This window comes from Acomys russatus, chromosome 12 (genome assembly GCF_903995435.1).
Source record: "Acomys russatus chromosome 12, mAcoRus1.1, whole genome shotgun sequence".
Classification (NCBI taxonomy): Eukaryota; Metazoa; Chordata; class Mammalia; order Rodentia; family Muridae; genus Acomys; species Acomys russatus.
In genome coordinates, this window is record NC_067148.1 from 37631719 (window position 1) to 37649112 (window position 17394).

General features: G+C 48.5%; 1 protein-coding gene across 1 annotated transcript; it reads left to right on the forward strand.

Annotated features, from left to right (window-relative positions):
- The first annotated feature begins 6316 nt into the window (after positions 1-6316).
- Positions 6317-7687, forward strand: Tex44 (testis expressed 44). The gene has a single exon (XM_051153660.1). The coding sequence runs from the start codon at positions 6317-6319 to the stop codon at positions 7640-7642; it is 1326 nt and encodes a 441-aa protein (XP_051009617.1). The 3' UTR covers positions 7643-7687.
- Positions 7688-17394: the final 9707 nt, after the last annotated feature.

A 17394-nucleotide genomic window follows, 5' to 3' on the forward strand; every position in this document is an offset into this window, starting at 1 on the left:
ACCAGTGCTCACCCAGCATTCATACAAAGGCCTTGGCAAGCCTGGCATGGGCCGCCATGCCCACTAGGGCTTTACCTTGGAGACCTAGGCACAAACAACGTGAACCTCCTTAAGAAGGATTCTGGTTTTCCCCAAGCCCAGAAGGCTACACTCCCAGAGCCTGGCATTTTCTAGCTGCTTTTCTATGGGCAGCAGCGTGGGCCTCCTTCATTTCCTGGGAACTGGGAGCTACACAATAAGAGAATTCTCTCAGCCTCTGCTCTGAGGGAGCCCTGCCCTCGTAGCTCAGCCAGGCCTTCTTGGAAGGTAGGCTTAGTAACTCAAGAATGCCTTTGGGGTCTCAGCCCCCCACCCACGGGGCTCATTAAACTGTTTCTCCCAAACAAAAATCAGTGTGTCTTCTAAGTGGAATTCCCACACCATCTGCTCTTGCGGCTCTGTTTTCTCCATTGCCTTCGTTTCTCGAACATTCAAGAAAGAGGCCTTCAGGGAAGACTTAGAGCCAAGTGTTTGCTCCTCAGAACACCAATATTCAGAGAAGTTGCCCCCCCCCCAGGAACAGCTGGCCCAGCATGGCTTCTAGGGATTTTACCAGGTATCCCCAAGGTGGGTCTCAGCAGTAGCCAGGTAGGGCTTTGTGCTCCCTGCCTAGATGAGACTGTGGGGAACATGCTGGCAGGGACCGCAGTGCCTGGGAAAGCTCCAGATCGACACACCCAGGAGTGAAGGTGTAGAAGCTGGAAGGGGCCAGACTCCTAGGCCACATCAGGAGACAGCAGCCAGGCTAGGGGTGTAAAGAGTGGGAGAGCATCACAGGGTGCTGCGGGTATAGGTGTGCCCTAACTATGCTCACACAGGCAGGCAGAAGCACAGGCCTGCTCCAACATAGCTATGGGTCTGCGATAACAGTTCATAAGATGGATCCCTCAGGAGTTAAGGTTTAGGCGCTCGAAGTCTGTTCTCCTATTTTATCCTGTTTTCTGTTTTGGGTTTTTTGTTTGTTTGTTTGTTTTGTTTTGTTTTGTTTTTTTGTTTTTTGTTTTTCCAGAGACAGGGTCTCTGTGTTAGCCTTGGCTGTCCTGGACTCGCTTTGTAGACCAGGCTGGCCTCGAACTCACAGCGATTTGCCTGCCTCTGCCTCCCAAGTGCTGGGATTAAAGGCCTGCGTACCACCATGCCCGGCTGTTTTCCACTCTTCATTTGTTTGCTTGTTGAGACAAGCAAGCTGTATAGCCTGGGTTAGCGTCCAATTTGCTGAAATCTTCCTGAGGCGGCTTCTGGGTTTGCTGAGATTAAGCGGGGTCCCAGGTGGCGCAGGGTTTTCTCCAGCTTCATATGCAGTCAAGAATGACCTGCGACTCCTAGTCCTCCCGCCTTCACCCCACACACAATGGGGTTACACATGTGTGTTACCATGCCTAGCCGCATGCAGATGTTTTTAAAGTTTTTTTTTTTTTTTAATTTGGTTTTTTTGAGACAGGGTTTCTCTGTGTAACAGTCCTGACTGTCCTGGACTCACTTTGTTGACCAGGCTGGCCTCCAACTCACAGAGATCCACCTGCCTATGCCTCCCGAGTGCTGGGGTTAAAGGTGTGTGCTGTGGGTGTGCAGGTGTTCTTGGAGGCAGAAGGAGGTGGTAGTTCTGATCTCTCCAAGTGGGTGCTGGGAGCCAAACTCTTGTGCCCTGGAAGAACAGCAAGTGTCATCCATCCACCCCTTTCTCCTTCCATCCGATTCTTCCTTCCTTCCTTCTTTCTTTCAAATACTTATATTCCCCTCCCCAGACCTTTCACATAATTTTTTTTCTTTTTGATTTTTAAAAAATATCTATTTATTTATTATGTATTCAGTATTATGCCTACATATACTGCATGCCAGAAGAGGGCACCAGATCTCATTGTGGATGGTTGTAAGTTACCATGTGGATGTTGGGAATTGAACTCATGACCTCTGGAAGAGCAGTCAGCGCTCTTAACCGCTGAGCCATTTCTCCAGGCCCCTTCTTTTTGATTTTTTGAGACAAGGTTTCTCTGTTTAATAGCCCCTGCTGCTTGGACTTACTTTGTAGACCAGGCTGGCCTTGAACTCATGAAGATCTGCCTGCTTCTACCTCCCGAGTGCTGGGATCAAAGGTATGCGCCACCACACCTGGCATTTGAGATTTAATGAGTCTGGGGATGCAGTTTAGTTGCTAGTAGCCCTAGGTCTGACTTTCATAAAATGCACCACATAAAACTATGCATGTTTGGGTTAAGGCGCGCCCGCACCCAGTAATGGCGACAGCAGCAACCGCTCCTGCACGTGCACAGGCATAAGCTCTCCCAACGTGCCCCTCCCGAACAGGGGTATGCAAATGAAGTATTCTGGAGCTGCCCTCTCAGCCACGGGCATGCTAATGGGGCATGCTAATAAGGCATCCAGATACGACCTATGAGATATTGACATGACACATACACAGAGCTATTTAAGTGATGCGCCCCCGGGCATTCGGGGTCTTTCGCTTCAGCTTCAAGGGTGCTCCCAAAAAGCGCGATTGAGAAGAATCTTGGTGTCTGCGTCGTTCCTGCCAGCGGGAGGGTGCGACATTTGGGGTGGTGGTAGTGCATGCCTTTAATTCTAGCACTCAGGAGGCAGAGGCAGGCAGATCTCTGTGAGTTCGAGGCCAGCCTGGTCTACAGAGTACGTTCCAGGACAACCAGAACTACACCTGTCTTGGGGGGGGAAGGGGAAGGCATGTGGCTGAGGAGTGGGTAACAGTGCTTGCTGCACAAGCATAAGGACATAAGTTTGAGTCCCTTGCACCCAAGTAAAAGGCAGGACATGGCTGCATGTGCACACCTGTAGCTCCGGCACAATGGGGAAGAGGCAAGAGGGTCCCTGGAGCTTGTGACTATAGCTCTAAGTTCAGTGAGAGACCCTGTCTCAAAGGAATAAGGTGATGTGACAGACGACAACTGATGTCCTCTTATGGCTTCTGTGTGTACAGGAGGCCTGCACGCCCTCATCAATAACACATCACACATCAACACACACACACACACACACACACACACACACACACCTCTTTAAGGAGTCCTTTATAAAGTTTCACCCAAGTCCTATAAATGAAGCCTCCCTCAGAGGGTGAGGTGGAGGGTGGCTGAGGGGTACAACGAGTCAAAAGTACAAGGAAGGTGATGAGAGGTACCCTTGGAGAATGGGAGGGGACACTTGACAGAAACAACTCTGAGGAAAAGCTTATTCTGATTGGGTTTCAGAGACACGTCAGTACATCATAGCCATGGTGACATGAACGGCATGGCATGGTGACATTTGTTGTTCGCTCACAGTAGACAGGAAACAGAGGGCAGGAACCCAGGGTGAGCATGACATACAAAGGCCCCTTGCCAGAGACCTATTTCCACTAGCCAGTCCCCACTTCTCCAGGGCCCATAGACTTCAAAACCACCCTATAAGCTGGGACTGAGTGTTCAAAACATAAACCTGTGGAGGACATTCCAGATCTAAACCCTAAGAGAAGGAGCCTGGGATGGGAGAGGTAGCTGGGAGACAGCAGGGGAAAGATGGAAAGAGTTTGTGTACTGTGATGGGACTGTGTATGGTACGACCCAGAGCTGCCATTAGGTGGCATCTGTAGCTATGGGAAAGCCAGTAACCAGGCTCAGCCCCTGTCATACTGACCAGCATCTCTCTCTGGGCCATCAATTATTTTGTTTTGTATTATTGGTTTTTTGTTTTTTTTTTTTTTAAAGAAAAGGTCTCACTATGTAGCATTGGCTGTCTTGGAACTTATGTAGACCAGGCTGGCCTTGAACTCACAGAGTTCCTTTGTCTTAGGAGTGCTGAGATTAAAGGCATGCAACATCACACCTGGCCCAATATTATTATATTTCTTTTTTTTTTTTCAATTTATTTTTATTTTTTTGGGTTTTCAAGACAGAGTTTCTCTGTGTAGCCTCAGCTGTGTTGGGCTTACTTTATAGACCAAGCTGGCTTCAAACTCACAGAGACCTATCTGCCTATGCTTCTCTGAGTGCTGGGATTACAGGCATGCACCACCACACCTGGCTTTATTATTACATTTCTCGTCTGTCTCTGTCTCCCTCCCTCCTCTGTTTTTTTTTTTTTTTTTTTCTGTTGCCTCTTTCCCTCTCTGTCTCTCTCTCTCTGTCTCTCTGTCTCTCTGTCTCTCTCTCTCTCTCTCTCTGTGTCGCTTTAGCACATGTGTGGAGGTCAGAGGACAAGGTGCAGCAGTCAGCTTTCTTCTACCACGTGGGTCCCAGGGCTCAGACTCAGATCACCAGCTTGGATGCAAGTATCCTTATCCACTGAGCTGTCTCACTGGCCTCAACTTTAAATTAACCCCACTTGGAACAAGCACTGAAGAGCTTGAGGATTGAAGACAGGTGGGATGCAAATCCCAGAGTCTGTGATTGCTCCTGTGATATTAAAGAAATCGCTGATCCCCTCCCAGGAGAGAAGATGTAAAAGCAGGCCCAGGCCTCCCTAGGGAGTCTGGGGTCCCTGGTGGGATCAGATACTTGCTGCTCCTCTTACCTCTGTGGATCAGGAGCTATGCAAGGTCTGATAACTAGGGTTGTCACAAATATACAAGTGGAACTGTCTACTCCAACCCCCACATTGGGAATAAAACCAGACGCATGTTAGGCAAGTGCTCTACCACAGCCACACCCAGCACCCAGCTACCTCCTTCTTAGCACAGTGGGTTCACCACGGGCCCAAGCTCTTCTTGGGACTACCCTGGAGTCTGCGCCCTTTTCTGGCGTCCTGTCTTCCCAGCCCAGTTGAGCAGGCAGATTGTTCTGTGTCAAAAAGGTTAACTCTTAAGGGGCTGGAGAGATGGCACAACCATCTACACTGGGATCTGATGCCCTCTTCTGGCCCGAAGGTGTACATGCAGGTAGAGCTCTTACAGAAAGTGAAAAGGTAACTCTAGCAGCAAGGACAGCCAGCCTAGACGCTGCTCAGGCCCTGGCCTCCATTATTCCTGCACATTGCTAGAGAAACGGCTCCCAAAGAAAGACTGGCTAAATCAGCATCCCATGAGAGTAGAGAGGTGGTGGGAGGGCTACCATAAACCCTGATTCAAACGTGGTGCCGTATGTGTCTGTAATCCTAGCTCTTGAGAGCATAAGGCAGGGGGATCCGAGTAAAAGGCCAGTCTGAACTACATAGGAAGAACAGACAATGATTCCCCAAATAAATAAATAAACCCATTGATTCTAACTTAGTCTCACCCTCCCTTATTGCTCCTCCAACTTCTCAGAGTCCCGTGGCTGCATCTGCACCTACATACCCATCTCCATTTTTGTTTGTTTGTTTGTTTTTGTTTTTGGAGACAGGGTTTATCTGTGTAGCCTTGGCTATCCTGGATTCACTTATAGACTAGGCTGTCCTGGAACTCACAATGATCTACCTGCCTCTGCCTCCCAAAGGCATGTGCCATCAGGCCAGGCAAAGATTTAATTAATTTATTAATTAATTAATTAATTTATTTATTTTTTTTTTTTTGGTTTTTCGAGACAGGGTTTCTCTGTGTAGCCTTGGCCATCATGGACTCGCTTTGTAGACCAGGCTGGCCTCGAACTCACAGCGATCTGCCTGCCTCTGCCTCCCGAGTGCTGGAATTAAAGGCGTGCGCCACCACGCCCAGCTATTTATTTGTATTTTTAAAAAGATTTTATTTAGTTATTATTTATACAGTACTCTGCCCCCATGTAGACCTGCAGGCCAGAAGAGGGCACCAGATCTCATTATAGATGGTTGTGAACCACCATGTGGTTGCTGGGAATTGAACTCAGGATCTCTGGTAGAACAGTCGGTGCTCTTAGCCTCTGAGCCATCTCTCCAGCCCCGTGTTTATTTATTATTTTTTATTTCATATACAGTATTCTGCCTGCATGTACACCTGCACATCAGAGGAGGGCACTGGATCCTATTATAGATGGTTATGAGCCACCATGTGGTTGCTGGGAGTTGAACTCAGGACCTCTGAAAGAGCAGCTAGTGCTCCTAACCACTGAGCCACCTCTCCAGCCCTACCTATCTCTATTTTAAACCAAGATAGTTATTCTTCATTTCCTAGGGACCTGCAACTCTGGCTACGAATCACCACCTAGATTCAGCTCTCCAGGGTATCTACTTGGCAGGCTCAGCACATCCAGGAGCCTTGATTTACAAGTACCTGTTACATCACCAGCTGCCCACAACCTCCTGTGACCTCACCACCTGGACAAGTGAGCCTAGCAGAGTCCAGCCACTCCCTCCCAACCACCACAAGTAGCAGGGGGCATAGATGACCACCGGGCCCTTGGAAGAGGCTGAAGCCAACAGCAAGCCTGTGTATAATCTTCCCAAGGCTGCCCTGGGCAATGAAGCTGATGAAAACTCTGCAGACGTACCTGGAAAGTCCCAGAGTCTAGACTTCCTGCCTGATGACGTCCAACCAGTAGACAACACTACAGCACTCACTGAACAGGAGGATGTAGACCAGACCTCTGTGGGATTGACCATCATCGCAGAGGAAGATGAAGATCAGGAATCCTTTCAGTCCTTCACAGAACAGGATGAAGGCCCGGCCTCCGCGCAGATGGCCACCTTCAGGGAACAGGATGGGGATCAGGCCTCTGTGCCGATGGCCACCTCCATAAGGCAAGATATAGAGTCATCCATCTCCATGGCTGTTTCTGGGGACAAAGATGAGATCCCAGATGCTCCAAACCAGCACCAGGAGAACCTTGAAGAAGTCACATCTCTGTTGCCCCAAGCCTCAGGTACTCTGCAAGTGTTTGTGGGCTTCCAGAACCCGGTGTGGGACAGGCTGGCTGAAAATAACCGTACAAGTCGGAGCCGTACAGTTTCCCCAAGTAACTCCCAGAACCAGGAAAAGACACCAGGAAACCCAGAGATAGCTCCAAATGCTGATGTCCCATCTGTCCTGCCTGAAAATGTCCAGCCTTCTATGGGAGCTACTGGCCCATCCACTTTGGATACCAGTAGTCCTGGCCTAGAGCCCACAGGTACCATCAAGCCTGCTGAGCAGGAAGCTGAAAGTTTCAAGGCCTTGAACCCTGAGAGCAAAGCTAACCCCCCATGGCTGACTGGTGAGGATTTAGCTGCTGACTCAAGGATTCCACAGACCCCACCTTCCCCAAGCAATCCACCTCCCTCTCCGGATCCCTGCCAGGTGGCCTTGAACAGGAATGTTTTGGATCCCAGTCTGTATAGGCCTGTGGTGGATAATGACTACATGCGCTCCATGACCAGCCTGCTGGGCGGTGGAGAGGGCTCCATCAGCTCCCTTGCAGACATTCTGGTGTGGTCAGACACAGCCACAAGCATGGGTTTGGCTATGGGCATTCTGGCCTCTGGCCACAGCTCTCCAGCTGACAGGCTACAAGAGGAGGGTCCCAGTCTTCGCACCATCTCCAGCCTGTTGAACAATGCCAGGTCAGCTTTCCGTTCCGGGCTGGTGGTTAGAACCGGCTCGGCCCTGCGCTCTGTCACGCACCTGCTGGAGTCCGTGGAGAGACGAACTATGGAAGGCATCCGGTCAGCTTTACGCTACCTGGCCAATCACTTCACCCCACACTGGGCCCGCCCTGGCTCCAATGGCAACTAGACTAGCAAGCGCCCCTGCTCCCTCCCCACCCCTGCACTAGATAATGGCCCCTGCCCTTCAGTAAATAACCGCAAGCGTTTATTTTCTAAGCTCCGCCCTTATCCATGCAGTGGGGAACAACAGGGTGAAAGGACAGAAGGGGCCCAGAATGTTCTAGAAATAGAATTTTCTTAGGTTGTTCCATTCTGGTCTGGGTTCAAACTGCAGAGAGAGAAGAGCAGGGCTCTGACAGGACTGGGGAAGAGAAGAGGGGAGGGGAGTCTCAGTTCCGCAGAACCCAGCTGTGTCTCCAGGTAACCTGAGGACATGTACATGCTTGGCCCTCAGCCCTGTGCCCAGTCGGCATGTTGAGGTTCTGGGAGGCGGAGAGGGTAGGGTAATGGAGGACAGAGTACTATATCAGGCCTCATAGGAGGGGCGTACACACCTGGGTCCCGTGCAATCTTTTTTTTTTTTAAGATGTAGTTTTTTATTTTATGTAGTTGAGTGCTCTGTTCTTTTTTTTTTTTTTTTTTTTTTTTTTTTGTTTGTTTTTTTTTTTGTTTGTTTATTTTATACACCAGGACCTCTGGAAGAGCAGTCAGTGCTCTTAACCCCTGAGCCATCTCTCCAGTACCCTCCAGTACCCCCACCCCCTGCAATCTTTTTTGTTTTATTGTTTTTGTTTTTTGAGACAGAATTTCTCTGTGTTAGCTTTAGCTGTCCTTGACTCTCTTTGTAGACCAGGCTGGCCTCGAACTCACGATTTTAGAGTTTTCTGGTTCACTTTTTTTTTTTTTTTTTTTTTTTTTTTTTTTTTTTTTTTTTTTGAGAAGTCTCTCTGTGCAGCCTTGGCTGTCCTGGAGTTACATTGTAGACTAGGCTGACCTCACAGAGGTCCACCTGCCTCTGCCTCCTGAGTACTGGGATCAAAGGCATGCCCCACCTCGCTCAGCTTCACTTTTTTTTTTCCCCCAAGAGAGGGTTTCCCTGTGTAGCCCTGGCTGTCCTGTCCTGGACTTGCTTTATAGACCATACTGGCCTCAAACTTCACCTGCCTCTGCATGGCAAGTGCTGGGATTACAGGCGTGCACCACCACACCTGGTTAGTTGCTCACATTTTTAAAGTTAGTGTTTACATTAAAAGTCAAGATTTTTGCTTCTCTGGAAAAAAAACCAATAAATAAATAAATAAACAAATAAATAAACCCCCAAATTAAGATCCTCGGTTTTTTCAGGGTCCAAGCAGTTAGTCTGCCCACTGCCCATGACAGCTTACCTGGCCTTTGTCAGTCATCTGCCTTAGAGACGACTCTTGAAAGGAAGTAGGACTCCAAACCCCAAGAGGAAGCACAGGACCCACCTGTGTCATGCCCTTTCCATTGGGAAGCTCCACCTGCTCCAGGGGAACTGTCCGTGTGTCACATCATGGAGACTGATCACTCAGACACCAGTAAGGGGGCCTCCCAGAAGAACAAGAGTGAGACATGGTGTCCCCCACACAAAGGCTGAGGGAAGTGAGACAGGTGGTTGAGGTGGAGGAGGGCAGGGGGAAAGGGTCAGGTAACTGGAAGACACACCAGGAGATGATAAAGCTGCCCCTTAGGCCCCCAGCCATGCAACCTCAACCGTTAATTAAGAAAAATCCTCCCACAGCCTTGCTTACAAGCCAATCTGATGGCAGAATGGTCTCAGCTGAAGTTCCCTCTTCCCAGATGACCTTAGCTAGCACCAAGTTGACAGCGGATGATTATACAGCATAGGTGACCTGGACTGAAAGGGACCACAACCCAAACTGAAGCCAGCACGATTCAGGACCCAGCAATAGGCACCTTTGCCAGGTGGGGGCGTGACTATGCTGTTTTCCAGCTGGTGGGTTCCTTCCACTTTCCAGGGGTCTTTACTCACTCTAGACAAGATGATAAGAGGGAATGTGGCCAGTCCCTGCAGAGGACACTGATGTTGGCTTGGTAGCCACAAGATTAAAATGCTTTCCCTCTGGACTGGGCCTCAGTTGGCCCAGAATCAGGGACCTTCCACAGCACAACAGGACCCACAATCATCAGAGTAAATGAAGGGCTTGGCCTTTGGCTCCAGGCTACCTTGGATGTTGGCTCTACTGCGGACCAGCTGGGTTTTCCAGCAGTTTCCTATGCCTCCTCTAAAGGAAATCCCTACTACACTGGGTTGCAATGAATGAGTCAATTGCCCAGGGCACACAGTTGAGTCTATGTAACAGGTGCCATGGTGACACATGACAAAGCTGGTCCTGGGGAGTCGGATACCAAGAATACATATTGGGCCACGCAAGGTGGTGCAGGTCTGTAATCCCAGCACTCTGAGAAGCAGAGGCAGACATATCTATGAGGCCAGCCTGGTTCACAAAAGACTACACAGAGAAACTCTGTCTCGGAAAACCAAACCAAACCAAACAAAAACAAAAACAAAGGATGCATACTGCTTGGTCAGGAGTAGGAAAAGACAGCTATGGACTAGCAATCATTGAAACTGAGCCTTCACTCTTAGAATAGCAAAGGGCCAGTAGCAAACGCGTGGTGGCAGCAGCTTGCAAGAGAGGCCGCTGTGGGTCTTCTCCACAGAGAGATGGTCCAGACTCAGGAAACTCAGGGCCAGCCAAAGAAGAGACAAAGCAAAAGGAGAAAGGAACATCACAGACCAAATGGATTGAGAAAAAGAAAGGAAAAAAAAAAAAAAACCCATCAGTTCAGGTCCTGCTAGCTTGAGCCAAACAGATGTCTGGCATCACTGTCAGGCAGTGGAACCCAAAGGGTTAATAGAGGCGGGAAGGGTCCCCACCCTGAAGTGGACTTACATCTGGGTCCTGTGGCTTCCCTGTAGGTCCTTGACACCAGAAGTAGCACTCTAGATTGCTGTTTCACCATCAAAGTATCTAAAAGGGACACTAGGAAGTCACAGATACTCAGCAAGGACTTAGCTTGCGCTCTGAACAGGGACAAGACTGCAACCCACTGTCCTGCTTTGCAATGGATTCTGCAAGGCCAAGCCCCTAGTTTGTCAGAGGCTGTGACAGTCACAGCCCATTGGTTTGGGGGTCTCAGCCTTCCCCTTGCATCCTGCTACTGACTGGCTTAGTCTGTGAGGCCCTACAGACCAGCTGATCTGTCCAGCGCAGAACTCTAGCCTGCTCTCTCTCCTCTGCACTGAACTAGGTACCCTACCTAGCAGCTTCCCTAGAACTGAATTCCAAGCATCTAGATGCTGACACACCTAGAGAGAAAACTGGGACCACACACTTGGGCATGGGGATGGACATCCAACATAGAAATGCATGCACCTCAAGCCAGGATGATACTGCCAAGTGTAAAGCAAGGGAGCAAGAAGCAAAAAGGTGGAAGGCCTAAAAGAAACCACCACCCCTCCACCCACTGCAAGGGGAGGAAAGGGAGCAGCTCATAGGACACATGGCAGCAAGGCAAGTGACCCTGCCCATTGTGGGCACATGGATTTGAAGGCACCCAAACCACACTACCTTGAAAGAGAATTTATATGAATAAAGAGAGGATAGTGAGGTGGCTGTTTTCAGGGTACTCTTGGGTGTTAAGACTTGGGGTGGGAGAAAATCACAAATGGATCCTTGCCAAAAACCTGATGTAAGAGAGAGGAGGGGGGAGAGAGGCGGGGAGGGAGGGAAGGAGAGAGAGAGGGAGAGAGAGCAAGAGTGCAAAACAAAATGTCATTTCAGCCAGACCAAGAGTTAGCAGGACAGGTCTAGTGTCTGCCATATGTATCAATGAAGGACTCATCCCCCCAGCCGCCCCATGGGTGGGCACACATGCATGCAGCAGGTCCTGCAGGCAGGCGCCACACCCAAGGTCAGGTTGTCTTGTGAGGCTAACTGGGGACCAGCACTGCAGCTTTGGCTTCTTCTCCCTCTGCCATCTTGGGCTTCATCCTCATCCTCAGAGAAGGGGGTGATGCCCAGTGACATAGCATTTACCACATCATGGCTTTGAGCCCACACACTACAGGGAGCCCACACTGTATGACGGTCGCTGTTGTCTCCATAACAGATAGGTGTGTGTATTTTATAAATTCAAATGATGGGAAAAACTTAGGCTAGGCAATAGTGACCAAAACAGGAAAAGTGTAAGTTGTAGGCCCGCATGGACTGCACACTGAAAGCACGTCCCCAATCTCAAAGCAAACAGGGAAAAAATGATTTAAAAATGTATATGTAAAATGTAATCCCACACTGGGTGTAGTGGCACATGCCCTTAATCTCAGCACTTGGGAGGCAGAGGCAGGTGGATCTTTGTGAGTTCGAGGCCAGCCTGGTCTACAAAGGGAGTTCAGGACACTCAAGACTACATAGAGAAACTCGGTCTTGAAAAACCAAAATAGCCGGGCGTGGTGGCGCACGCCTTTAATCCCAGTACTCGGGAGGCAGAGGCAGGTGGATCGCTGTGAGTTTGAGGCCAGCCTGGCCTACAAAGTGAGTCCAGGATGGCCAAGGCTACACAGAGAAACCCTGTCTCGAAAAACCAAAAAAAAAAAAAAGAAAAAGAAAAAGAAAAACCAAAATAAAGCTGGGCGTGGTGGCGCACGCCTTTAATCCCAGTACTCGGGAGGCAGAGGCAGGTGGATCGCTGTGAGTTTGAGGCCAGCCTGGTCTACAAAGTGAGTCCAGGATGGCCAAGGCTACACAGAGAAACCCTGTCTCGAAAAAAACCAAAAAAAAAAAAAAAAAAAAAAAAAAAAAAAAAAAAACCAAAATAAAATAAATGTGTGTATAGATATGACATATAAGCCCCAGGCCAATGGAAGACCTTGTCTTAAAACCAAGATGGGCAGAGTGTGGTCACACATGCCTTTAATCCCAGCACTTGGGAGGCAGACACAGGCATCTCCCTGTGAGTTTGAGACCAGCCTGGTCTACACGGTAAATTCCCAGCCAGAGCTACATAGTGAGTCCTTGTCAAAATAAAATAAAATAAATAAAAAGTAAATAATAGTAAGTAGGGGCTGGAGAGATGGCTCAGAAGAGCACCACCGCTCTTCCGGAGGACTTCCATTGACTTCCCAGAACCCACACAGCAGCTCACACCCATCTGTGGGTCTGGTTCCAGAGTTTATAATACCCTTACACTGAGTTACAACCAACAAACCATCAATGAACACAAAATTGAAATTATATACTTAAAAAAGGTGGATAAGTCCTGAAGAGTGACACATGAGGTTCATCTCTGGCCTCCTCCATATGCACCTGCATACACAAAGAGGGAAGGAAGGGGTAGGGAAGGGAGAGAGGGAGTGGGAGCGGGGCGGCAGGTGGATCTCTGAGTCTCAGGCCAGCCTGGTCTACAAAGCAAGTTCCAAGACAAAGAAACCTGTCTCAAAAAACAAGACTGGAAATTTAGGCTAGGAATATAGCACGCAAGCCTGAGCACACACATAGACACAGAAAAAAATCTGAACTTTAAAAAAAAATACACCTTTAATTTTTGAATTGACAGACTGCATCTCTCCTGGGTATGGTGTAGGGGGCGCCGAGGGGCTTGCTACACTTGAGCTTCCAGAGCTCTGAAGAATGAAGAATGCGCCCTCTGCTGGTGAGAGGACAGCACTGCTTCACACCGGCAAAGTCCAGCCAGACCGAATCCTTGGCACTTAGAAGCAGGGGTTGAGTACAGTCTAAGATAGCCCAGTTAACAGATACAGGCTGGAAATTATCTCTAGGTAGCACCTAGACATAAAAAGACACAGGGATCTGAGCGGGGTGGCGCACACCTCTAATCCCTGCACTCGGGAGGCAGAGGCAGGCGGATCACTGTGAGTTCGAGGCCAGCCTGGTCTACAAAGCTAGTCTAGGACAGCTAAGGCTACACAAAGAAAACCTGTCGAAGAAGGAGGAGGAGGAGGCAAGGGAGGCCGGGCGTGGTGACGCATGTCTGTAATCCCAGCACTCGGAAGGCAGAGACAGGAGAATCACATACATGTACACAATACATACATGCACACAAAACATACATATATACATACATATATGCACACAAAACACATAATTTTTTAAGAGACAGAGGGTCATGGACTCTCGTGACAACTTAACAGCTAAGTTCTCAGTGCTCAGAAACACAAACCACACCAGGCAGACTATCAAGCACAAGCCAGCCAGGCCAATGTGTGGGGCTTGGAAGAAGAGCCAGGACAGGCAGCATCCTTTGAACCCAAGACCTAAAAGCAAGCGGAGACCTGCTTTGGTGAACAGCCCTGCTCCCAGGGCAGGGTTTTCATGTCTCCTGATTTAATTTTTTTCAAATGTAAAGATGGATCTTGTCCTGGCTAGTTTTATGTCAATAACACAGTATACAGTCATCTGAGAGAAAGGAGACTCAATTGAGAAAATGTCTCCATGAGATCAGCTGTAGGCAGGCCTGTAGGGCATTTTCTTAATTAGCGATCAGTGGAGGAGGTCGCAGCCCATTGTGGGTGGGGCCATCCCTGGGCTGGTGATCCTGGGTTCTATAAAAAGGCAGACTAAGCAAGCCACATGAACAGACCAGTAAGCAGCACCCTAGCCTCTGTATTAGCTCCTGCCTCAGAGTTCCTGCCCCACTTGAGTCCTGCTCTGACTTCAGTGTGGAAGTGCAGGCCAAATAAACCCTTTTCTTTTTCTTTTTTAGTTTTTCGAGACAGGGTTTCTCTATGTAGCCTTGGCTGTCCTGGCTTTGTAAACCAGGCTGGCCTAGAACTCACAGCGATCCACCTGCCTCTGCCTCCTGAGTGCTGGGATTAAAGGCTGCGCTACCACGCCGAGCTGTTTTTTGGTTTTTCAAGACAGGGTCTCTCTGTGTAGCCTTGGCTGTCCTGGACATGCTTTGTAGACCAGGCTGGCCTCGAACTCACAGAGATCTGCCTGCCTCTGCTTCCCAAGTGCTGCAATTAGAGGTGTGCGCCACCACGCCCAACCCCATATGCATTCTTATACTCAAGATATAGAAGCAAGAAGACCAAGAGTTGAACGCCAACCACATGAGACTCTGCCTCAAAAACAAAGTCAGATGAGATGGTTCATTGGCTAAAGGCACTTGCTGCCAAACCTGAAGATCTGAGTTCAATTCCCAGGACCCTAAAAGTGGAAGGAGAGAACCAAGTTTTATATATTGTCCTATGACTTTCACACATGCAACACATTAGGCATGTGTGCGAGCACACATGCACACAGAAATTTAATAATAATAATTATTATTGTTGTTATTATTATTTTTTCTCTCTTTTAAAAAATTATTTTGGGTTTGGTTTTTTTTTTTTTTTTTTTTGAGACAAGGTTTCTCTGTGTAGCCCTGGCTGTCCTGTACTCACTTTGTAAACCAGGTTGGCCTGGAACTCACAGAGACCCACCTGCCTGCCTTCCAAGGGCTGGGATTAAAAGTGTGCACCACCATACGCAGTGGTAAATTATTTTTTAAAGATTTATTATTTTATTTATTTATTTATTTATTGGTTTTTCAAGACAGAGTTTCTCTGTGTAACAGTTCTGTCTATCCTGAACTCACTTTTGTAGACCAGGCTGGCCTCGAACTCACAGCAATCTGCCTGTCTCGGCCTCCCAAGTGCTGGGATTAAAGGCGTGTGCCACCATGCCCTGCCCTAAAGATTATTTATACAGCATTCTACCTGCATGTGTGCCTGTATGCCAGAAGACGACACCAGATCTCGTTATAGATGGTTGTGAACCACCATGTAGTTGTTGGGAATTGAAATCACGACCTGTGATTAAAACAGGTCTTAACCTCTGAGCCATCTCTCCAGTCCCTAAAATTTTAAATTTATGTTTTAAATTAAATTAAAATTTTTAAAGATTTATTTATTATGTATACAGTGCTCTGCCTGCATTACACCTACAGGCCAAAAGAGTGTATCAGATCACTGATGGTTGTGAGGCACCATGTGGTTGCTGGGACTTAAACTCAGGACCTCCAGAGGAACAGTCAGTGCTCTTAATCCCTGAGCCAACTCTTCAGCCCCATGTTTTTAACATAGACATGCACAAAGCCAAAACCCCAGCACACTAAAGTTAGACTTTGCTAGAAAAATCTCAAAACTTAAATGTTAAGGGTATTTAGAGGTGGGACTTTGGGGGAAATAACTGGGATTCAACAGGTAATGGTAGTCTTATTATCATTAATTTATTTATAAGTAAGGTCTCACTGTGAATCCCCGAATAACCTAGAATTTGCTATGTAGACGAGGCTGGCTTCAAACTTGCAGAGATCTGCCTGCCTGTGCCCCTATGTGTTGGAATTAAAGGTGTGCGCCACTACTTTCAGCCCTTGTGTTTATGGGCTTGCCTTTGTAAGAAGAAAAAGGAGGAACCGGAACTAGTATGCTTGCTCTCAAACCAAGTGCTGCCTTTCACATCGTGGGGAAGCAAGCAGGTCCTGTCAGATACTGGTCCCGGTGTTCATGGACTACCCAGTCTCTAGAACTGTGAGCTAAACAGATACTCAACAGATTTCCCAGTCTCCGGTGGAAGAACAAAAAACAGGCTGAAACAGTATTTAACAGTGGTGAATTCCGGGACTTGGGCACCTGAGGCCGGAGACCCTAGAGTTTCAAACTAGCCTGGTCTTCATAGCCAATTTCAGACCAACCTAGACTCCAACAACAAATCCACAAAGTAAATTGTCTTCCTCCTTGGGGTTTTCTGAGTTGTGTATTGTCAGGAGTCTTCTTCATTGGACACGACTTTGGGCACAAACAGTATTCATGAGTTGTGTTAGGGAAGAGCTAAAATAAAACTGACTATGGGGAGCCGGGCGTGATGGCACATGCCTTTAATCCCAGTACTCGGGAGGCAAAGGCAGGTAAGATCTCTTGTGAGTTCCTAGTCAGCCTGGTCTACGGAGTGAGTCCAGGACAGCCAGGGCTACACAGAAAAACCCTGTCTCGAAAAACCAAAATAAAGGGGCTGGAGAGATGGCTCAGAGGTTAAGAGGCTGCTCTTCCTTCCGGAGGTCCTGAGTTCAATTCCCAGCAACCACATGGTGGCTCACAACCATCAATAATGAGATCTGGTGCCCTCTCCTGGCCTGCAGGTGAACATGCAGGCAAAACACTGTATACATAATAATAAATCTTAAAAATAAATAAATACATAAATAAACAAAATCATTTAATTTATTCTATGTTCGTGTCTCAAAAAAAGGGAGGGTGGCATGAGGTTCTGGGTCTTGTCTCACACCTGGACTTCCGGTTTCAAGGCTTTGTACTCTGCCATGATATGGAATAGACTATTAGAGAGACAATAGAGATAAAGTTTCCTCCATTCTTTTAACCCCGGAGCACCTGGGACCGGCTGTGGTAGCGGTGAAGGTCACATGCACAAGCTGAGGAGTGGAGGAGGAAACAAGACTTGGTCAGAATGCCGGGTCCTGTGTCTCTTCCCACAAGGCTGGTGGCTAAGCGCCTACACTTCCTGGGTGACCAGGGAGGAGGGAGAGGAAAAACAGCCAGTGCTGTCTCCCAGTTAGTAGAACCCAGTCTAGGTCCAGGCCGGGCGAGGAAACAAGGCTGGGACAGAAAACTGGGCAGGAAGATGGGGTGAGGACAACAAAGCTCTGTCTCTGGAGCATCGGGCCATACAAGGCCTTTCTCCGGCCTGGCCAGCCGAGGGCAAGGCAGAGTGTCTAGGTTGCTGCAGGTACCATTTCCCCCACCCCCCCCCGCAACCCAGCAAGGTTCCGAGGCTCCCAGGTTGGATCCAGGCCACTAGAGGCCCAGCGGTCCCGCCC